The sequence below is a fragment of the Toxorhynchites rutilus genome, chromosome 2, assembly GCF_029784135.1.
Source record: "Toxorhynchites rutilus septentrionalis strain SRP chromosome 2, ASM2978413v1, whole genome shotgun sequence".
Taxonomy (NCBI): domain Eukaryota; kingdom Metazoa; phylum Arthropoda; class Insecta; order Diptera; family Culicidae; genus Toxorhynchites; species Toxorhynchites rutilus.
In genome coordinates this window covers 217,487,167-217,511,238 of record NC_073745.1, presented here as the reverse complement: position 1 = coordinate 217,511,238, position 24,072 = coordinate 217,487,167, and the positions used below count along the sequence as shown (strand labels likewise).

General features: G+C 38.1%; 1 protein-coding gene and 2 non-coding genes across 7 annotated transcripts in view; all 3 read left to right on the top strand.

Moving 5' to 3' along the window:
• Positions 1-259: 259 nt before the first annotated feature.
• LOC129768295 (uncharacterized) overlaps positions 260-24,072 on the top strand; it is a 28,777-nt gene continuing 4,964 nt past the window's right edge. The window contains exons 1-8 of one of the 5 annotated variants that reach the window (XM_055769844.1): positions 260-525; positions 14,586-14,632; positions 14,824-14,996; positions 15,057-15,588; positions 15,647-15,973; positions 16,032-16,282; positions 20,904-21,365; positions 21,427-22,791. In XM_055769844.1, coding sequence (XP_055625819.1) covers positions 476-525; positions 14,586-14,632; positions 14,824-14,996; positions 15,057-15,588; positions 15,647-15,973; positions 16,032-16,282; positions 20,904-21,365; positions 21,427-22,791 — 3,207 coding nt within the window. In that variant the 5' untranslated portion in view covers positions 260-475. Of the gene's footprint in view, positions 526-14,085; positions 14,261-14,296; positions 14,362-14,585; positions 14,633-14,823; positions 14,997-15,056; positions 15,589-15,646; positions 15,974-16,031; positions 16,283-20,903; positions 21,366-21,426; positions 22,792-24,072 lie in introns of those variants that run through there. The other 4 variants (XM_055769846.1, XM_055769847.1, XM_055769843.1 and 1 more) reach the window with 4 other exon arrangements.
• Positions 13,001-13,139, top strand: LOC129772334 (U4 spliceosomal RNA). Its single transcript, XR_008742600.1, has one exon. It is a non-coding gene; the product is annotated as a U4 spliceosomal RNA (small nuclear RNA).
• On the top strand, positions 14,044-14,180 carry LOC129772356 (U4 spliceosomal RNA). Its single transcript, XR_008742604.1, has one exon. It is a non-coding gene; the product is annotated as a U4 spliceosomal RNA (small nuclear RNA).

The window sequence follows — 24,072 nt, the reverse complement described above, 5'->3', positions numbered from 1 at the left end:
TTTATACGATAATTGATCTTAAATAAAATTGTTGGAGAATAATAGAAACAAAGTTGATAAGTAATTTTATTTCAGCATATTTTTGCCTCGAATTGAAAATTGGGCTAGATGAAAAGATTTGAACCGAAATTCGCTTTTGTTCTGATAGAAGAATTATTTATTTGTCCGTTTTCGTTTTTTTTGCTTGTCTCGACAGACACCCCGATAATGACTTTTTAATGCTCACATAGCAGCCGCATAGCAGGTAAAGGCAGCCGGTTGCTGGAGAATCAACCACTCGCTCACGATTAGTCGTAGTGAGAAGAAGTATCGCTGAAATCACGGAGTGAACGGAGAATTCGCGCGCGCGTTCTTACTGCCCTTCGACCAGTCCCCGTTGTGACCGTTGTAACCTTTTCGGGAGTTCTTTTTTTGGAAGCTGGAGAAGAAACATCTGTTTTTGTTGTGTTAAATTTTGTTTTTCAACTCTTCGGAAATGTTCTCATCGTTGAGCTCCTACATTTGGGGATCGTCGGACAGTGGAAGGTGAGAAATTTCGGGACATCGTAGTCAAAGTAGAATAAAACAGTACGATGTTGCTAGTGTTGCATTTGGCGGAATAGAACAAGGCAAAACTGGTTTGCTGTATTTCAGCTGAGGTCATGCCGAAGTACTCGAGAAGATTATCGGCAGCCAGTTTCATTTTTATGTTTGGACCAACTGAAATCCGGTTTGAAGGGCACCTTTCAGAAACGAGTGAACATGGCTAAGAACATGAATTATCGTCGGAAAAGGATGAGAATTGTTTGGTTCTTATGTTATCTGTGAATAAAAAACAAACGAATATAGTTCCTCTGTTTGTTTATATGGAATGCATATTTGTTTGAAAGTTCAATCTTGATAAAAGTAAACAATTTTGATTGAATTTTGCTGAAATTACATGATCTATATCGACGCGACTTATAATTTGCAAGTATTGCTCAGCCAAACTGGACCACAACAAACGAACACTCTAGACATTGTTTGGACTACTTCTGATTATATATGAAGTATCCCACATGAAGAGTCTCCTCAATAAACGGTGTTATCAGTACAATTGCTTTCATAAAATTGTATGTTATGAAGTGTCCACATTGAGTCTACATTTGAAATACATTCTGTATCTTAACACTAAACCTACCGAGGTTTCATGTATACCTATTTCTACCACAAAGAGTCAAGTTACCATTTATGAATAATTAGTGAACAATGACTTGATATATATAGTTTTGTTGAGAAACGTGGCATACCATCTTTCTCCTGTATATTTCGACATTTTGGGATATCTATTATTAGCCAAATAAAGAAGTTAGAATTTTGGACACGCAAAATAGCACTGTAGTTTTGAATGGTTACTGTTAGCTCGCTTGGATAATCAGCAATACAATCAATCCTAATCATTCACTATTCAACAAAATATATAAAGCACTAGCTGACCCGGCAAACTTCGTCCCGCTCAAAAATTGTTTTTTGTTATCAATACCTTCAAACATTCCCGTTTTCTTACTATGAGCAAGTTCATGGGTCCAATCGCAGAACTGTTCATTGATTGATCTTCTAATAGACCCCGTTGAAAGTACCTTTTACTAAAAAATTCCTAGTATTTCTAACAAAACTCATTATTATAATATCACATTATTTTCAGACGCAATTCTCGTTCAAGATTTTTCAACCACTTGCAAATAACATGTTACTCCGTTAAATGGAATAAATGTTTTATACAGAAAATATGATGGAATAAAGACAGCCCTAAATCGGATAATTTCTTCCTCGAGTTCTGCTCTTATCAACACATTCGGCGATACTTTTTTATTTGGAATAAACAGAAGAAAATATAGGAGTACGTTTCATGACATTAAAATCCATTTCCAGTTTCGCACAAAGATCAATTTCGTTAGCGCAAACATCGAATGGACTAACATCACTTGTCACTATGTAATTGTAGAACATATGGGAATTTAATTTTCCGAATTTTCCCTTTTTCCTCCAGAGTTTTCCGAAAATTTTCAATTGTCATTTTTGGTTGGAATATTTTTGATTGAAATATGTGTAATAGTTTTATGGAACCATTTCAGAGAAAAGGGGAGGGGGGAGGGGGTGTCATACCATCATAGAAACATTTCTCATACCCAAAAACCCTCACATCCTAAATTGTGCTTGATTAGTTCTCGAGTTATGCAGAAGTTTGTGTTTGTGTGCCCCCTGTAACTTCTGTTTCATTTGTATTTCAGAGAGGGGGTGAGGTGTTTACCCACCATAGAAACATTTATTGTACCCTAAAACCTCCATATGCCTAATTTGGTTCCATTTGCTTGATTAGTTCTCGAGTTATGCAGAAATTTGTGTTTCATTTCTATGGCAGTCCCTCCTAAGAGAGGGGTGAGGAGTATCTAACCACCGTAAAAACATTTATTGCACCCTAAAACCTCCATATGCATAATTTGGATTCATTTGCTTGATTAATTCTTCTAAGAAATGATGTTGTGACAATGTAATTTGCAGAAAAATTCTGACAAAAAGTTTAAAATGGGTCATTTGACCCCTCGTGGTAGGTTTAGTGTTAATCTAAAATTTTTGCGAAAGCATGATTTGTTGCCATTTATCGAAACTTGGAAAAATACTGTCCTGAAGACTCTAACAAATTGAACCTAGCAATGATATCCTCTTTCCATAGTTCACTTGTTTTCATCCTAGTTCGCTTGCTATTGAATTATCAATCTAATTTATAGTGACAATCAATACCATTGTATACTAGTCTGCGAATTCAACATGGAAGATTATCCTATATCCCTAATGTGTTAATGAAATAACGAGCTCAGGGCTCAGGCCTTCTACTAACAGCTCGTGGAACAGTCTTTTCGAGAAGACCATTAGGTGGCTCTGAACATTGTTGGGAATCACGAATCCTTGGACTGAAGGATCCCTCGATGTTGATAGCTCAGGAATTGGAGAAATTTGGTAGTTTTGTCTTGAGAAAGACCGTTTGGATACAACTTGCACGGAAGAAATAGAACACATTGGAAAATTCAAATAAACTATAGTGAAAAACGTTCTTTTTAGTTTATTTCACGCCATCCTCAAAAGCTTCAAGATGAAAATTTGAAAAAAAATACTGAATGTGCATTTCACTACGACATATCAAGAAAAAATATAAAAAAATTATCAAAAATTCAGTAGTACTCCATTCATATTTAATTGTGTTCCTACGGCTTTTCTAGATATCTGTGATTTTTTCAGATTTTTTTCAATATTGCACGGCACAATTTTTTTTTATTTCCAAATTTTTTTTTGATGGAAACAATTGTTTGAAAATATTGATCGATACCCCTTCGTAAGATGTACTTTCAGTATTTTTTTCATATTTTGTCTCAAAGCTATTAAGAATGGCGTGAAAAAAAACGAAAAGGTGCATTTTTCACCATAGATCCTATATTGTACCATATAAGAACTCAAATACATGGTACTACTGCCAAAATGTATTATTTAGTACTCTATACAATATTTTCCATACAGCTGGTGATTTGGTTTGGGGGCACTTTTTACTCCTTTACCCGGCCAGGCCCTTTAGGCGGCCAAAACCCAAAAAATGAAATTGCATAAAAAAATCTCATAGTCTACCCTATATTCCATGATTTTCAAGGCATCTAGGATTACATGTTTCACCCCATTCCGCGCGAGCGCATCATTGCCCTGACAACGCGATAAAATACCAGTTTCGCATGCTCGCCGGTGCCACTATTTCGCGTGTGTTTTTCTCAGGGGTATGACTAAAACGTCAAATCCCTCATATTGCCAGTGTACCCAATATTACTGCGGTTCATTGACATTTTGGTTCTGTCAATTACTGTTGTTTAAAACTCGGTCCGGTTATATAGTCGAATAGTGGCTAACTTTAAACTCCATGTTAAATGTGAACATCTCCATGTGAAACCGAAACATGAAAATCTCTCATGCAGTTAGAAATAAAGCATACTATTCTCCGTGATTTCAACGATTTCAATCCTCGCAAATGATATGCTGGTAAACAAATGACGCCATATTGATTTTGGTTTTGGGTAGCCTATATTCAATTGATGTCTAACCTCTGGTTTTTCTAACATGTGTTTTGGTAAAGTTTTTGAACGATTTTTTTTTGGCTCATCATGTTTCTTGAAGCATTGTTAACGGAGAATTTGCATTTGTTGTCAGTTTCAATATTCGCTTGGGTGTAGTATGTGTTAACTCCATACAAAGTAAGTACTATGTTGAGAGATTAATTTTGCGTCGGATGGACTTATAAAAATTGCCCCGCATTTCCCCGCAAAACTTTTTTAACGAAAGTGTTCCTCAAAGTGTCTCTTATCACTCAACACCCGAAATCCCCCTCAATCTCAATATTAACCCGAAATGTTTATTAGAAATAACTGTTATTTGAAGTTGTGCCTTTTCATTAATAATGTGAATAATTTTTTGTGGATATGGCCTCCCAGTTATGTAATAAGATCTTGTTCGATCATTTAAGAACAACTGGGCAGGATATAACTGCCTCAACTCCCGTGAGGAATCCATTATACGATTTCTTTATAGAAAAAAAAACAAATTTAACCAAAATTTCGTCAACTTTGCAAGCGCTTCTACGAAATATAATTGGGAGATTGGTTAGTAAATTAGTAGAGAAATGGGGCTCTGCAAACAATATGGTGGACCGATTTTCAAATAAATAAGATGCATGGCTGATGTTGGAATTTGTAATTCCTTCTGAAACTGGTAATTATAGTGTTTTCTTATTATAAATGGTGCTTTAAAAATACTTCATAGGTTACAATATTTTTTATGTTATTCAAGGACTGCGGCACCGAGTAGTGAAAATGGTTCATTTCTAGAAGGGAGGCCTGAAAAAAATTACGAATAATGTAAAAAAAAATGTAAATTTGCCCATTGCCTCTCCCCCCCTTTTGGTTTTTTTAGTAAAGTTGTTGTTGAAAAATGAACTAAGTGTATCCGAAAACCCCAGTCTACCAAAAACAGAATTTTCAAAATCTGAGTTTTGTGCCCGTAGCGGACAACCGATCTTAGCAACGTACCAGCTTCGTACGATTACGTAGAGACGTTTCCGGACTTTTTTGCTGGTATCGTAGTATGCGGTTATCAACGATCTAACGAAGTACATGAACTCGCCCACCACCTCCAAGAGGTGGACTGTTCTGTCGAAATATGAAGTGACTCCAGAGTCCAAACCATCCGGGTTAGGAACCCGATGAGGTTTTCGTATGTGGCGATCGCAAAGGTACATTCTTTCCATTCCTTGAGGATGTGATTGCGACTCGAGAACACAGCAGTTGAACAAGAAGGCTGCCCCTATGTACTGCAGGTTCTCCAACCTGATTCAGTGTTTCTACATGTTGTAGGAAATCTTCCACCACAGCACGTAGCCCTACAGCAGATTTTTCCAACACCTTCGAGTGGACAATTAGAGACTGTAGATGTTTCTTTTTAGTAAGTAGGTATTTGAATACCAATTCAGAAGGGCTTCACATCCTACTGCATAATTTCTCGCCGTAATTTCTAAGAACTCAATCAATTCAAGAGCGATACCTCGCAAGGCGAACTGTAGATAATGGTATTTTTGTATGCAGGAGATTTCCGCCACAAATTCAGCACTTTGTATTCTTTCTGGATCGAACGTTTCCAATCGAGCAAAGCGTATCGCTACCATATTTCCATCTTGTTCTGCACTGAAGTTCGTCAAGAAATCGTCGATTTATTGGACTGAATCCAGGACATTTTTCCGCTTCATCTCCAATGATTCCATTTTCTTTTACTACATGATGAGGATAACCAATCAGCGGGGATTACGTCATGAATAATTATGCCCGTTCAGGGTCAGGCCTTGTATTCAATGATAAACAGGAACTCTCTGACGTCGGGATGTTGCCAGGTCAGGTGACCATTGGATAGGTTAGAGAATGTATGTGGTAATTGTATGAGATAGAAAAACGGTAGGTGGATGTAATTTTTAGTGTTCCAACCAGTGCCGAAAATATTCACGTTCACGGCGTTCAAATACAGCGAATTTCAGCCTGCCTTGTATTGGCAACCTACTGCTCAAGCGAGTGTCGATAAATATGGAACAACACTATCAATGAACACCAGTGCGATGAACATCAACATCAACTTGCCATAAAGTTCATTTTTCATTTGCATATTCATTTTCTCCATGATATTCGTAACGTCGAAATTTAATATCATTGCGTGTTAGTGAAAATCGAAGCATAGAATTCAACGTCAACTAATTGAGAGTGAATCGATTAATGGTAAAGGATAGCCATTTATCATACAAAATCCTTGTTTTTGACCACTTCGGCAATGGAATGTATGGTATAACTCTAGCTATATTTTATGAATCTACTCCCTATTGGCCAGAAATGGCATACACCCCAATTATATGGGCAATGAGTGACAATAACAGACGCGCGAAAAACGAACATAATCTTGTTTTGATTTCCGGTTTAATTATACTGGCTATAAATGACCAGCAATGATATAAAACCCCTACAATATGGGTATTGGATGGAAGGGCTCAAACAGCGGAAGTCGAAAATCGTATTTCGATGCCATTTTGGAAAAAGAGATAGTGGCTTCTGGTTCATTGGAAACCGCTCTAGAAGACCGAAAATGGAGTTAGTAGAGTGGAGTTACATAAAGAAAGTGTTAGAACCCAAGATCGTGTTAGAGCGAAATGGCGATAGTAAAAGATCATAGAAAGATACGGAAACGGGAACGGACCGTACCCTTCACGCTAAAGATCGCGAGTTCAATTCTCACTCCCGACATTCTTCCAAAAATGGAAGTGACAAGCCAGCCAAAAAGTGTTGAAAGTCATTATAATACAGTTAAAAAAAAAGTAACGGAAACGGAAACGGAACGCTCAACGCCGTTCAACGCTAAACATCGTTCAACCGCTCAACACCGTACAGCGGTCAACGCTCAACGAAAGCTAATGTTGCCTTCTCCGGAATCCTGGTCCTTCCTTTGTTTCTAAATATGGAAATCAAACACGTTTTCAATAGAAATTCACTGCAGGCGATGAAGATCAACTTAACGTTCGCGATAATCCCCTGAAATTATTGACAGTAATGGAATTGCCTCCGAAATTCGTTCATGCTCTATTCGTTCAATATACCAAACAAAGTTCACGTGTCTCGACTCTTGTGTTATACTCATTATGACAGATATGGCGTTGAGTTTCAACAGAAGAGAATTTATCCGACACTTGGAAAAAGCTAATGTCTTCATTCGTGAACAGATTTTGCTAATTTGTGGCACTGGTTCCAACAGCTATAAACATGGAAACTCGTAGGCTTTGAAACAGTAACGGCTACGGTTGAAAAAAGACCCAAGGAAAGTTTTATGAGCTGGGCACAGGGCACAATAATTTTCAAAATCAGGAAGAAAAAAAATAAAAATCAGGAAGAAATCAGTAAAGCCCATATTAGGTTGCCCGAAAAGTTCGTGCCTATTTTTTGGAAAACGAAAGCATAATTTTTATAAGACGACTTACATTTATTCAATTTTATATGCATGTTTCCCTGCCGAGAAATGTTAATTTTTTATGCTGAAAAATCAATATTCAGAAATCCTTTCATTGTCCATACCAATATAAGTAGCTTTAGGTTGATAATTATCAATGAACTAAATTGGGTTTCCTCTCAAAATAAGAGGAAAGAGTTGTAGTATACGCTGAATGATGTGAGTTGGCAGAAAAATATTGCAAACCAGGCTGAACGTTCTATAACTGAACTGTCAAAATAAATCGTTTAATCTAAAAAGTCAACGCGAACAGTCGGTCGCTTGCAGTACAGCTCGTTGGATACCCTTTCATCCAAGACCCACAAAATTATTATTTATACACAAGTTGGAATTTTATAGAAGGTGTTTCCAAGACACGACCGCATTGTATGACGTAGGACCAGAGATGCCAACCTTCCTGATTTTTCAGGATTTCCCAGTGTTTTTGGCTCATATCCTGATATCCTGACAACCATTCAATTTTGCCTGATTTTTCTGAAATGATCCTGATTTATCCTGATTTTTGAGTTTTTTACTTTATCACAATAAAAACTATCCGTAATGAATATACCGGGATTCCTTTCAAAGTTTCCCTGGTTGGAAATGAGAACTGTCAGAATAGCCTACATAGAATAGCTCAGAATAGAATATAATGGTCTTTCTTTCGTTAATTATTTATACCGAAGCGATTCACGTTTTTGAAAGTACAGTGTCGACATTCATGAAATTTTGAAGTTGACGTGAAAGAAAGACTCTCTATCAGATTGAAACGCTCGAATACAGTTCCAATTTTTTTATATTTGGAAAAAAAAATTAAAAATTCCACCTGAATTTAATGGATTTTTACATCACTATGACAGAAAATGAAGCTCAGGATAATTTTGCGAGATCTTTTTTTCTTTCACTCCAAAATGCAGTTCATGCCACCACTAATCCACCGTTGATGAGCATCTGGTGAAGCTTGGCCCCGTAAATCTTTACGATATGTAGGTTCCACACGATGGATTGCATTTCAATCTGCGACTCGCTTGAAAAACTCAACGAAAATGCCGTTTTGAAGAGTAACGGTTGATGAAAATGGATAATTTACAACAATTTTGATCGGCGAAAAAGATATACGCGAAATAAACAACCTTAAGCTAACCCAAAAGTCGATCTTCAGCCGAAGAAAGGCATGCTCTGTGTCTGGTGCGATTGAAAAAAAATCTGTACAATAACTTTCTACCAAGTAACCAGTCGATAAATTCCCATAAGTACTGCTAGCGAATAAACAAATTGAAGGTAGCGATCCAGGACAAACATCGTGAATTAGTCTATGTGATAGGCGTAATCTTCCTATCAGGCCAACGCAAAACTTCATATCACTATCAATTACACGATAAAATATTTGGAATCTGGCTGGGAGGTCCTATCTCACCAGCTAAACTAACCGGTTATTACAACCTCAGATTTTCACAGGTTCAGGTGTCTGCAGAATTATTTTAAGGGCAAGAAGTTCGATTCTATGGACAGTATAAAATAATACCTTGGACAGTTTTCAACGAGAAGGCAAACATTATCTGGTAGGAAAGAATTTTTAAACTGTATGAATATGTATGATGCATATAAAATTAAATAAATGTATGTCTGCCTATTAAAATTGTGCTTTTGTTCTTTAAAAAATTGACACAAACATTCCGGATAAACCAATATGAGCTATCCTGATTTTTGCTGATTTTAATTTCCATTTTCCCTGATTTTTGAAAAAAAAATAGTTGGCGTAGGACTACGAAATTATTATATATTTATACTATAACATAATGAAACAAAATTTATGAATAAACCGAGAATGCGGTATCGTATTCGACCATGCGGTATCGTTTTTGACAGCCAGTCGATCGAATCTCAGAGAAATTCCATTTCGTGCATTGTAAATTGAGGGCCTACGAATGCTAGCTTAGTAGGTTAACCGCTCGCTGTCTGGAGCAGAAGTATGGTAACCATGATGATGATGATGATTATTTTGAATTAAAAACTCTGGGACTTCATTCGTCTCTGAGTATAGTAAATCTTTGATTGATGTTATACTATTCGACCGTCGCAATAAGCCAATGGGCGGTACTTATGTTGAAATAGTTCCCTTCTCACTTCCTTTTCAGCTTCGCAATGGTAGTGGTATATTAATATCACACCTTCTTGTTCTTCTTCTTTTTATTTTGATTTGCTTGCGGAGACTTCAAGTCTTACGATTCATTCGTCTCCGAAATATTGCGCCTCGCTGTTACATTACCTACCCGTTATTGACTACGTGGGTATACCTAAACTAGCATTGGCAGACAAAATATAATCTTCGGCAGCAAAAATGCTTTTGGTGTACTGACGGGTGAAATGAACAAATAAAAGCACCTTTTTCAAGATCTCTAGAATGTTGTATGCATGGAAGCAGACCTCTCTTTCTCTCAGACTGAACGTCAGCCTGGAATTGTACCCAAAAAAGGCCTAACGATGACAAGCAGGGATCGAACCAAGGCCGGCTGGAATGCAAGGCTGTTTTAAACGACTACGCTATCACCATAGCCACTGGTGTTGTTGCTCAAATTCATAATAATACTAGCTGACCAGGCAAACGTTGTTCTGCCAAATAAATTATTTCTAGTGAATATTTTGGGTGTTGAAAAAAACACACTAATGTATTGTAAGTGTGTTTGAATATTTTAACGATCTTTAAAATAAATCAAATTTGACGGATAAAAAAACGAATTAAATGATTTGAACGAAAGGTTATATGATGTTTCTTGGTGTATTTCATTAACGTAACTGACATGTTTGATCTCTTAAAAGTTAAACGTCAAATGAAAAAAGTAATATAAGTTTGTCGTAAAGTAGAAAAAATGAAATATAGAAAATCAATATTTATTGCTGTCTCCTTGTTAGAAAACACGTGCATGTGATTTTCAACATGGCTTAGTTTATAACAGCTTGGTCTCGTTCATAAATTGGAAAACAGCGATACGCCAGCTAACTTCAATGGAGCTGATTATTCGGCCTGTTTGGAATCGCGTTATTTTATCGTTGTCATTCAATCGAGGAGTATTCACATCGGTAATCTAAGTTTGAAAGCCATTTTGCTTCCTTTATTCATGGATGTTTTTATTACTCTTCACCGATTTGTTGAACTCAATATTCATATATGCATATGAGTGATCGGATCTTACAATTCGATCGAAATCGACTTTTACACTCTCAAATTCGTTCGCCTTGTCGCGAAACAATGGTCAAAATAAGTCATCCGTATTTGTGGTTCAATTTACTCTCTATCTGATCGGCATAATTCCGGAAATAATTCTAAATTGTTGAAATTTGAATGAAAATTATTATTCGATTTCATTTGGATGCTAAATTTGTTTTGAATGTGTTTGAATGCTAAATTTTGCGTGTTTATTCCACCCGAAAAACCATTACTATTTTTGCTTCATAGAAATGGAACATGGAGACCAATGTTGTTTACGTCGAATTGCGTGGCAAGGTTGTCACATTTGCTCAACTCGATTGGACTTGAGCTTGAACAGAATGCAAAATTGCGCTTTTTCCATTCAACAGAATACAACCAACAATATGTGGGGACGAATACGATCGAACTTCATTTTGTGTTTGTACACACGCGCAATGTCATGACAATGCATTACGCTTTGGCCTGGCTATAACTAAAACTGTGTCGGCGTTCCTCATGATAGTGTCTCGCAAGTGAATGTATTATTCCTTGCACCGCTTTTGTTGATTGTGTAGTAAGAATTGCAGTCGTTCAATCTCTACCTTCGCGTATATGTCGACCATAAATTGTTGGCACAGCTTACGATATCTTGAATTGGCGTTTCTTGACCATGTCAAATCACCATATGATAAACATAAAAACCCTTCGAGTTTGTTTCGTCGCATGTTCATAAATATTGAATCAAAATGAGAAATGATGTTCATAATCAATTAAGTATCTGTGACGGGGTCTCGTTGGTCTAATGTTTATGCTTGCCACTCCAGAATACATTCAAGGCGTATTGTTCGTCATAGAAATCTCAACTATTTACTAATAAAAATGACGCAAGTAGTACTACGTTGAGAAGGCAAACCTTGGGAACGTTAGTGCCATTGAAGAAGAACATAGCGAGGGTCGTATGAACGGTGTGTGTCAACGATGAATTCCAGATTATTGTTTTTTCTTCGCATCAAATTTCTCGTGTCACCGTGCTATCATGATTCCAGCAGCGCTTGTGCTTTGGATCTACACACGTGCTCTCCAGCTGATGTTTTATCAGGGTTGATGACAATAGCGTGATTGTCATTTTGTAATCCGAGCAAATGTGATTTGCAGAATTTCGATAACTCATTGTGCTCATTCAAAAAGGCTTCCAGCTCGTCTGAGATGCTCCCTTCTTTAGATGAAATGATGTTACCTGTGTATTTGTAGATGGATGTTCAATGAAGCGGGCGTTACGCCATCAGTCATTGAACAACTTAAATAAATTCGTTCTGTTGAAAAAACGAACAACGGTTAAATTATTAGAATATTTTTGACACAAAAATAAAAAAATCGCAATTAAAAATAGGGAATTGGGGTCAAAATTTAAGGTTATATGTATGGTATGAAGTCAAATTTTTGAAAAAAAATATCCAGATCTTTTTTTCTGCGTAGAGCCACCCTATTCGGTATTAAATGTATGGTTATCGGTATCCTACCGGTATCATATATAGTTTACAACCTATTCTCATACCTACCAAGTATTTTGAGTATAATTTCATCATAATCGGTCGAGCCGTATCGGAGGAGTTCGGTAACAAACACCGTGACACGAGATTTATATATATATATAGATTGCACAACATCATAAAATGAAGTTGGATCTTAAAAGTATACACGGAAAGTGTTTTCATAAACGCATAAACGTGAACCTGTATACTTTTCGGTCGGGGCCGTGTATGTGTAAGTATGTGAAAAGGTTTCATATGCTGTACTAGTATGGGAGGATAACATATTTTTTGTTATTTTTGAGCTCATTCAATGTCAAAATCAAAAATTAATTTTGGATGTAGGAAAGCACATAAATGCAGAGAACTATGCGATTGCTTTCTATTTCCGGTAATTTAAACAATTTACGGATTAGAGGATTGTAATGTTCGGCATATTGAACAAATCTTAGAGAATTTAAGATCCGATTGGTATGTAAATAACTAAAATTCGTTCTCAACGAAAATAGTTGTTATCGTTGACTTTATTTAATAAAAATGTGATCTATTTTCTGATTTGGCTCCGTTACTGAGAGACGTAGTCCTACGTAAATATGCCGATTTTCCCCCAGTAAATATCATCCGCGAAGAGTATTATTTCATTGTTCTGCTACTAAGAAAAGTACGGCGGAAACGTTTCGTTTGTGTTTTTCTTCAAATCCAACTAACAAAGAATAGCTTTGCGCAGTGGCGATATCGTAACCAATGAGCTCGGATGTAGCTCATTGGTTACGATATCGATGTAGTGCGATTATTGCTAGTTGAAAAAAAAACTAACAAAGAATGTTTTCAATTATTTAAAAATTACAAAAAAAAATTACAAATATTTTTGACACAAAAATAAAAAAATCGCAATTAAAAATAGGGAATTGGGGTCAACATTTAAGGTTATATGTATGGTATGAAGTCAAATTTTTGAAAAAAAATATCCAGATCTTTTTTTCTGCGTAGAGCCACCCTATTCGGTATTAAATGTATGGTTATCGGTATCCTACCGGTATCATATATAGTTTACAACCTATTCTCATACCTACCAAGTATTTTGAGTATAATTTCATCATAATCGGTCGAGCCGTATCGGAGGAGTTCGGTAACAAACACCGTGACACGAGATTTATATATATATATAGATTGCACAACATCATAAAATGAAGTTGGATCTTAAAAGTATACACGGAAAGTGTTTTCATAAACGCATAAACGTGAACCTGTATACTTTTCGGTCGGGGCCGTGTATGTGTAAGTATGTGAAAAGGTTTCATATGCTGTACTAGTATGGGAGGATAACATATTTTTTGTTATTTTTGAGCTCATTCAATGTCAAAATCAAAAATTAATTTTGGATGTAGGAAAGCACATAAATGCAGAGAACTATGCGATTGCTTTCTATTTCCGGTAATTTAAACAATTTACGGATTAGAGGATTGTAATGTTCGGCATATTGAACAAATCTTAGAGAATTTAAGATCCGATTGGTATGTAAATAACTAAAATTCGTTCTCAACGAAAATAGTTGTTATCGTTGACTTTATTTAATAAAAATGTGATCTATTTTCTGATTTGGCTCCGTTACTGAGAGACGTAGTCCTACGTAAATATGCCGATTTTCCCCCAGTAAATATCATCCGCGAAGAGTATTATTTCATTGTTCTGCTACTAAGAAAAGTACGGCGGAAACGTTTCGTTTGTGTTTTTCTTCAAATCCAACTAACAAAGAATAGCTTTGCGCAGTGGCGATATCGTAACCAATGAGCTCGGATGTAGCTCATTGGTTACGATATCGATGTAGTGCGATTATTGCTAGTTGAAAAAAAAACTAACAAAGAATGTTTTCAATTATTTAAAAATTACAATTTGCCAAGAATATGGAGACCCATGTGAGGTCGCTTTGGGAAAACCATTTCGAACAAGAAAATGTGCTTCGGATTGGGCTATTGTATTAAGTTATCTAAATCAACATCCAAATGTCTTCTACTTTCTCAAAGAAATGATGATATTCTTGCACCCATTATGTCCATTGCATTCAAAGTCTACAAAGTAAAGCATCCGCATAATTAGCCCCTTGCGAATCGATTCATTTAAGGTTTAAGATCTTGATTGTCATGCCTGGAAACCTGGCCTTCTAATGATCAACAGATTATTTATTCATTCCACATGCGATGCACAAGCAGCAGACATTGTTGTACATGATGAGAATGAAATTATATGTCATTTTTTACGAATAAACGTGATAAATATTGCCATTTGGTTTTTGCTTTCAGTCCTCTTGATGAAGTAACGTTTACAATCAATGGAGTATCGTATACCAGTAAGTAGAATGCTAATCTCATAGCTCTTCGACTGTTTGATTCGATGACTAGCGGAATGTTTGGCGTGCGAGAACAAACAGTTGGGAGGCATGAATCACTGTGAATGGTTGTATAAACACAGTAATTTATCCTTTCCACGCGAAAATCGTATTTGAATGTGTTCATTCGGTGTTTTTGCTTTGCATTGCAGTCAATTCCAAAAGTGTGCCGATTGGCACCGCTCTCAACACCTTCATCCGCAACCATGCTCATCTCAGCGGCACCAAGTTCATGTGCTTGGAGGGAGGCTGCGGGGCGTGCATTGTCAACATGAATGGCTTACATCCGGTCACTCGAGAGAAGACCTCGTGGGCTGTCAACTCGGTAGGGCAGGTCAAGGCGTTCGGATAAACGGGTGAAACGATTAACGAGATCTGTTTTCAGTGCTTGTTCCCGGTGTTTGCCTGCCATGGTTTGGATATCATCACCATCGAAGGTATCGGAAACAAGAAAGATGGGTACCATCCGGCGCAGCAGCGATTGGCTCACTTCAACGGCACCCAATGCGGATACTGTTCCCCGGGGATGGTCATGAACATGTACAGTTTGCTGGAATCCAAAAAGGGACATGTGTCGATGGAAGAAATCGAAAACTCGTTCGGCGGGAACATGTGTCGATGCACGGGATACAGACCGATTTTGGACGCTTTCAAATCGTTGGCTGTTGACGCCGATCAGCAACTGCTCGATGCTTGCCAGGATATTGAGGATTTGGCGAAAGTTTGCCCGAAGACCGGAAGCGCTTGTGCTGGAAAATGTTCCGCTATCCAGAAAACTGAAAACAAAAAGTCAATACGAATGGTTTTCGAAAACGATTCCGTATGGCATAAAGTGTACAGTTTGGGCGAGATTTTTACGATTTTTGAACAAATAGGCGAAAAGCCGTACATGTTGGTAGCTGGCAACACGGCGCATGGTTCGTGACCCGCTTTGCTCAAAGTGTTCCAAAGCTAATGTTTTCCGAAATATTTCAGGAGTATATAGAAGAAGTGATAATATTCAGGTTTTCATCGATATCAATTCCGTTGATGAGCTGCACTCCCACTCGCTAGGGGATGATCTGACAATTGGCGGAAGTGTCTCTCTCACCGATTATATGGCAATTTTGACGGATGCAGCGAACAAGAATAACAAGTTCAGTTACGCTAAAGAGCTCGTCAAACATATCGATCTCATTGCGAACGTTCCAGTGCGTAACGCTGGTACGATCGCGGGAAATCTCAGTATAAAGAACCAGCACCACGAGTTTCCATCCGATAACTATCTCATCCTGGAAGCTGTTGACGCTAAGTTAGCCATAGGTATTTGTGCGCGAATTTTAGGTTACACGATTTTTTTGGTAATATTATTTCATTGCAGCTGAATCCGGCGGTAAAACAATTTGCATTAGTCCGCTAGAATTCGTCCAAACGAACATGAACAAAAGAGTTATTTGGAATGTCATCCTTCCATCGTTGGATCCGTCCGTATACTTCTTCAAATCGTTCAAAATTATGCCTCGAGCTCAAAATGCTCATGCGTACGTTAATGGTGCATTCCTCATGAAGTTCAACGAAGCCAAGAACAGTGTGGAGTCGGCTCGGATTTGCTTCGGCGGAATCAATCCAAACGTAAGTAAATGAAAGGTTAAATTATTGAGACCATAAATATTAGCAATTCCACACAGCAATAAGATCCATAAGATTTTTCATTGTTCATTTTTTTCTAAGACAAGCTTACTTCTCCCGTGGCCGAGTGGTTGCGTCACACATAAACAGAAGAAAATTATTTTTGAAAGGGCGTATTAGGTTCAGCTCAATTATTTGTTTTTAAGAGGCTTTAAACTATTCAGATCATTCGTCTCTAGGCGTTTTCTGAACGAGGTGGCCTATATAGGTACAATATATAACGTTTATATACTCTAAAAATTACTGCTTGCTCGTAATATGCTTAAAAGTGCTAGTTGCTTGGAATTTGTTCCATTACTGTTAAACATACGGATGAGAGTGTTGCTATAATGATGTAGTATAATGATGGAAAATATTTTGCACCTATTGGTCCTAATTCCAACCGGCAAAAATATCATTTTTCCCAATTCCATCAATTAGTATTCCTAATTCCAACCATCAAATTGTTATAACAATGAATCGTTTTAAATAGTACACCCAAAATTGATTTTTTGCTCATATTTTGTCATCCCGATTTATTACATTAAATGAGCGTAAAAATGACAGAAAATGCCATGACTCACAAATAGTGGTATGCATTTGTATAATATATATGGTAAGGCAATATAAGATCAATAAGAGCGAGCGAAACAAGAGACACGTTTCAAATAAGCACTCATTACTTGGCCACGGCCCAGACCGAGATGGATATAGATCCCCTTTATGCTGGAAAGTGTTTTCTAGGAGTGAAATTAGAAAACACTTTCCAACATTAATTTGTAATGAGATGTAATATTATCACGCTCCTCCCCATCAGCATCATTAGCTATGTGGATAGCGTGATCGTGTAAAACAGTCTTGCATTTCAGCCGGCCTTGATTCGACTCCCGTTGACGTCGTTTGGACTTTTCTTTGGGTGCAATCCCAAAAAAGATGAAAAAAGAAAAAAGAAAGAGATGTCTGCTTCCATACATACAAACATTTTAGAGCGTTGGGGACACATGACATTATTTGCCTATTTGACGCTTCAAGGCACGAAATGACATGTTTTCTGTCGAAAATAAAATGTTTTCTGACAACGCTAGTTTGGATGTAGACCGAACAAAATTGTACCATACAAAAACATTTACATAGAATCGAGCAAAACCATTGTGTGTGACATCAGCATTGATAAAGACTGCTGTTTGATTGTTGGAGCGAGACGACTTGAATGATGATGATGATGATGTTGATGTTTTCAATTATAGAGGCTTTTGAATTTATCAGTTCATTCGCCTCTAGCCTTGAAAAAGGCCAATTTTAAAAACTCAACTAAACACTCGGCCTTGAGAAAAACTGAAAGACTCGCTGTCGTCTGTTACTAGCTAGATGACTGATGAATTGTGAATACTGTGTTTTGAAATCGCGAATGACTTGTTTATACTCAATGAATAGAATACGGGGAAGCTAAGATTGTAATATTATCTCTATCCACATTGTCCGTAGAACGAATGCTGCAATTGCATTTCGAGCGACCAATTTACGTATGTCTAATTAACAGTAATATTTTAATATTGTACCTCCCTCATACATACTCGGCCACAAGAACACGATAGGAAAATGTGTATTCTTCCAGTTTTTCTTAATTAAAATCATTTACGGGTTGGGGAACCATAATGTGTAATTTACTGAAAAAACTAAAGAATTTCCGATTGGATTGGAATGCAAACCATCCAAATTGATTCACAGCTAAAATAATGGTAACATAACAGCTTAACGGTAAAACTGTTTCATAGAAAAACCAGTTTTCTGATTTGGTACCATTACTGGAAAACGTAGTCTTATGTCTAAAAAAAGTTCATATCGATATTTTCATTTTTATTCACTAATATCGACGGGGTTAGTGCTAATGATCGGATTAAATATATTTAATAGATATTTAATCTACTAATAACACCTAACTAGACAACTAACTAATCTGTAGATGTGAAATGTGTAGTGTGTTAAACTCCGTTATTCTCATCTCATGTCTCCTAAATGATTTCTTAAGTTTTCGTGATTGTTACACATACAAAATGATAACGGGCCAGGCGGGCCAACCAAAAGAGCCTGGTGGACCGCATGTGGCCCCGGAAGCTGCCGGAAGTCCGCATTGACTTGACACGACTCACCGTTGACCGAACGATTCCGAGTTGCTCTCCGATGTCCCGATGAAAAAGTTGAGAATTTGCGCAAAATCAGTTCGCGACGTTACTTTTCGGGTGACGCCATTTTTCAAATTTTCGGAAAACTGTCACTGATAAAAATACAGTGTAAACAATACATTCTAAACTACATCGACCCAAATTTTCAAGAGAAAATACTCAATGGGTGATTAAAAAACGTTTTTGACGTAGAACTACGTCTTTCATTGAGGGTGCCGAATAAGAAAACAGGTCACGTTTTTATGAAATAAAGTTAATGTTAATAACTATTTTTGCCGCGAACGGATTTAGACGAATTACATATTAAACGAATCGGAAATTCCCTAAGATTTGTTTTTTATGCTATACATTACAATCCCCTGATGTGTAAACGGTTTAAATTGATGAAAACTAGAAACATTTCCATTGTCCCATACATTTGTTCTGTTCATTTGTGAGCTTTCCTATCCGTGCCGTCAATAACGAGCAACTTATCTGCGAGCAACGGAGGATAATGATTCAAAGTCACCGTGAACAAAGAAAAGAAAAAGAACGAAGGGGAATATTTGCCTGGTGCATAAATATTAGATCTCGCTGAGGCAAACTTTCAATATCATTCTAGATACGAAGCAATGAACATCGCTTGTTCTTCCTTGTTTTGCGTCATCACATGTTTCGGATTGAGCTGTGGACGCGACCAAATTACTTACTTGCTGATGTCTCTTGTCGTGCAATCATTACATCAAACTGACGCCATTCCATTAAGGTTCTGAACTATACAATTGTGTGGGGAATCATCAAACTAGGCTATCATTGTTCAGGAACTTTGTGTGTCATTTGGTTTCGCATGACAGTACCGAAACTATCTCCACCAAGGAAGGCTAATAGCGATATGAGCGAAGATAACTGCCCATTAGAGTGACAATGAATGTGCGGGAAAAAGTGACCATCGAACTGGACTTCCTGCAAAATGTTGGTTCTTGCTCAAAAATACCATATGCTAAATTTCAGCTCAATCAGACTTTATTTACTAGTGTCGCAAAGGCGTCAAAGTTTGACCAAGCTAAGCTAATCGAATATTAATAGAAAGGGCTTCTGTTAAGAATAGCGCAAAGCGGAAATGAATGTGTATGTGTACAATAATATCCGAAGTTATTAACAACCGACTTGAACAAAATAACAGCGTAGTTCAACGTCAACAAAGTGGTCGCGTCTTGGACACAATCTCCAATATGTTCATCCGTGATACAATTTGATGTGGACACCCTTTACGAGGAACATTGCACGACATTACCCCGTAGATGGACAACTCCCCACCCAAAATCGATCAACAGTTAAACTAAATTTTATCGCGTGTGAATTGCAATAGATTTTCAGTACAAGGATTTTCTCAAAATTACATGTACAATCAGCATTCGCGTATACTTCAAAAATCAGATCCGTACAAAACACAATGCACACATTTGTGGAAAAACATTGATTTGTCAATGTTTTTGGAAAAAATGTAGGTTCCCGGAAAAAATCGCAAAGGAAATATAAAACAACGGAAATAACCGCAGAGAAAAAAGCGTGGTGTCACGAAACCCTACTGAAAATATTATCACGTGGAGAAAACCTCATCAGTGGTTTTTTCCGTTACGGTTATTCCGTTACGGATGTAAAGCAGTTACAGATCATGGTGGTTCTGACCATTTGACGAGAAGGCGGATCCTTCGACTGGAGGAGGCCTCAACGCCGATAGCTCAGGATTTCGACTTTGGACTTGAGAAAAACCTTTTGGTTACAGCTTGCACTGGAGAAATTGAAACATTTAGGAAAATAAAAATACTGCAACACTTCTAAACACAGATTTAATGATTTATTCGCAACGCTACATTTATGTTTTGCTACAAGTTTTTCTACGTTTCGATGTAGAATTTAGAGGAGTCTGTTCACTGAAAGGCAGCTGAAAGAATTGTAATAACCGATATTCACCCTTCAACCACCCTCAGCTTCAATTCATACGGAGGAGGAATTGAGCATTCGAGGAAAGAAAATATCGTCAAGGAGCTTTGTCACAACCAAATTGATCTTACGTCATGGTGCTTGCGTCACTCTGTTTTCAAGATTTACAGAGCAATAACATATCTGTAAAATTGTGGATTTTTTTTAAGTATTTGGTATTTTTCGCCAATCGATAACAAAAAAAGGCAACTTTGGCAGTTGCGTCATTCTGCGAGTAATTCGTAATTCTATCAATCCTCCCGAAGATTCTGGATACGCCTTCTCAAAGATCGTTGAATTCCAAGGAAGACCAGTCATATTTGTCATTATTTCTTGCGTAGAATCATTCACAGTTGTTTCGTGATAAAATACTGTTTAATCTGTAATCGGGGTCCCAATATAAATGAATAAATAATAACGATATCATTATAACATTTCAGTTCACCCATGCCACAGCAACCGAAAAGTTCTTGGTCGGCAAAAATTTGTTCGACAACGATACCATTCAAGCCGCTTTCGCTACCCTGGCCGGTGAGCTGGATCCCGATTGGGTTCTCCCGGATGCCTCGATTGAGTACCGCAAGAATCTCGCAATCTCGCTGTTCTACAAATACATTCTTGCCATAGTGCCGGAGGGACAGTACAGCCTCAACCCGGTGTACAAATCGGGAGGAACCATTCTAGAACGACCGCTGTCATCTGGGAAGCAATCATTTGATTCGTACGAGCGGAATTGGCCACTCACCAAGAACGTTCCCAAGATTGAGGCCCTGGCTCAGACGGCTGGCGAAGCGAAATTCAATAATGATCTAGCGCCTCAACCTGGAGAGCTATATGCGGCATTCGTGCTTGCCACCGAGGCTCACTCCAAGATTGCCAAAATTGATGCCTCGAATGCCTTGGTCAGTAGCAACCCTTTTCCGTCTCTGTGTGAGTTTTAAATCGATCAAAATGTCTTTGCAGAAAATGCCTGGAGTAGCTGCATTCTTCTCGGCGAAGGACATTCCCGGAACGAACAACTTTATGCCTGCAGGTTTGGGTAACGAGGACGTAGAGGAAATTCTTTGCAGTGGCGATGTACTGTTCTATGGGCAGCCGGCAGGTGTAATCGTGGCTGAAACGTTCAACCAAGCGCAGAAGGCTGCTCAAGCTGTGAACATAACATACGAAAAGCCGGAAAACCGACCCATCTATCCTACCCTGAAGTCTGTGATGAACGTGGATGTCCAAAACCGCTTCTGCGATTTGTCAATCGACAAGAAAGGCGTAGACTATAGATTCAAACCGGCGGAAATGGCCACCAAAAACATAAAGGGTCGCTTCGAGATTGCCGGCCAGTACCATTATACAATGGAAACGCAAACCTGTGTTTGTGTCCCGATAGAGGATGGCATGGACGTGTATTCGTCGAGCCAGTGGATGGATCTCACACAAGTGGCAATAGCGGAGTCGTTGAAGGTACCCCAAAACAGTCTCAATCTTTACGTTCGTCGACTCGGCGGTGGATATGGGTCGAAAATTTCCCGTGCCGCTCAAGTTGCCTGCGCATGTGCCCTAGCGGCACACTTCACACATCGTCCGGTTCGTTTTGTCCTTCCGCTCGAGACAAACATGACCGCGATTGGAAAACGATACGGATGTATCAGCGATTACGATGTGGATGTTGAGAAAAATGGCAAAATCAAGAAGCTGAGTAATTCCTATGTACAGGACTATGGTATTGCGTTGAACGAGTCGGTGAAAGCACAAACCGATATGTTCTTCAAGAACTGTTATGACACAAAGCTGTGGAAGAATGATGGAAAGGCGATCAGAACAGATGCCCCGAGCAACACGTGGTGTCGGGCACCTGGGACAACGGAAGGTATTGCTATGATCGAAAATATAATGGAACACATTGCCCAAGAGACTGGTCAAGATCCGCTCGAGGTGCGCCTAGCAAATGTTCCGAACGATAACAAAATGCAACAACTGATTCCACGGTTCCGCAAAGATGTGGAATATGATAACCGCAGGAAAGCTATCGATGCGTTCAACGCTGCCAATCGTTGGAAGAAACGTGGAATCGCAATTGTACCGATGCAGTACTGGTTGGAATATTTCGGGCAGCTGAATGCGATTGTTTCGATTTTCGCCGGAGATGGTACGGTTTCTGTCACCCATGGTGGAATCGAAATGGGTCAAGGAATGAACACTAAAGTTGCCCAGGTGACGGCTTTTGCCTTGGGTATCCCGCTGGAGAAGGTCAGCGTGAAACCGTCGACTAGTTTGACTTCGCCAAATGCAATCGTCACCGGAGGCAGTATGACTAGCGAAGCCGTATGCTATGTAAGTATAAACATTGTGTCACTATGGAGTAATTCCAAATGAAATCGACAAATGACAAAACATGAGTATTTTGCATCGAATGAAAGTTCGTATTCCGTTTGGGTTGGAGGAAATATGAGTTTCCCACAGCATTTGGGAATTTTTTGACTCAAGTGTAACTTTTGAAAAGGGCGTATCGATTTTAGTAAGAGGAATCTTTGATAATTTATATCTCAAAAACTAGTCCTACCGAAATGTCTTAGAAAGAGTTATAGAGTACTAGCTAACCCGGCAAACTACGTCCCGCCCATTTACTTGATTAATTCTCGAGTAATGCAGAAATTTGTGTTTTATTTGTATGGCAGCCACCCCTAAGAGAGGGGGGAGGGGTATCTAACGACCATAGAAACATTCATTGCACCCTAAGGTTTCCATATGCCTAATTTGATTTGATTTGCTTGATTAATTCTCGGGTAATGCAAAAATTTGTGTTTCATTTGTACGGCAGCCCCCTCTAAGAAAGGGGGAAGGAGTATCTTAACACCATAGAAACATTTATTGCATCCTAAAACCTCCACATGCCAAATTTGGTTTCATTTGCTTGATTAATTCTCGAGTAATGCAGAAATTTGTGTTTCATTTGTATGGCAGCCCCCCCTTTGAGTGGGGGAAGGACTGTCTAACCATCAAATTTTCACATGTCAACTTTGGTTTCGTTTGCTTGGTTAATTTCCGAGTAATGCAGAGATTTGTGTTTCATTTCTATGGCACCCCCCCCCCTTAGAGAGGGGGGAGGGGTCTCAAAATATCACGAAAACCTTCCCCGGCCCCAAAAACCCCTACATACCAATTTTCATGTCGATCGGTTCAGTAGTTTCTGAGTCTATAAGAATCAGACAGACAGACAGACATCACTCCATTTTTATATATAGATAGATAGATAGATTGATGTCCAAACGTGAAAAAAATATACACTGAGAAACAAAAATAGTACTCTAATTTGTAATGTCTAAAATACATATTGAGGAGGCGATCTGGCGTAGTGGTAACATCCATGCCTCTCACGCTAATGGTCACGAGTTCAATTCTCACTCCCGACATTCTTCCAACTGGAAGTAAAAGTGACGAACCAGCCAAAAAGTGTTGAAAGTCACTATAATATAGAATAAAATACACATTTTTTGTATTTGTTTATTTTTTCATATAAAGTAGAAGTAATGTAGAAAATTTTAAAAAATAGGTTCAAGATGGTAAAACTATTTTTGAAAAACTTAGTGGAACATCGATTTTTTATGAATTTCC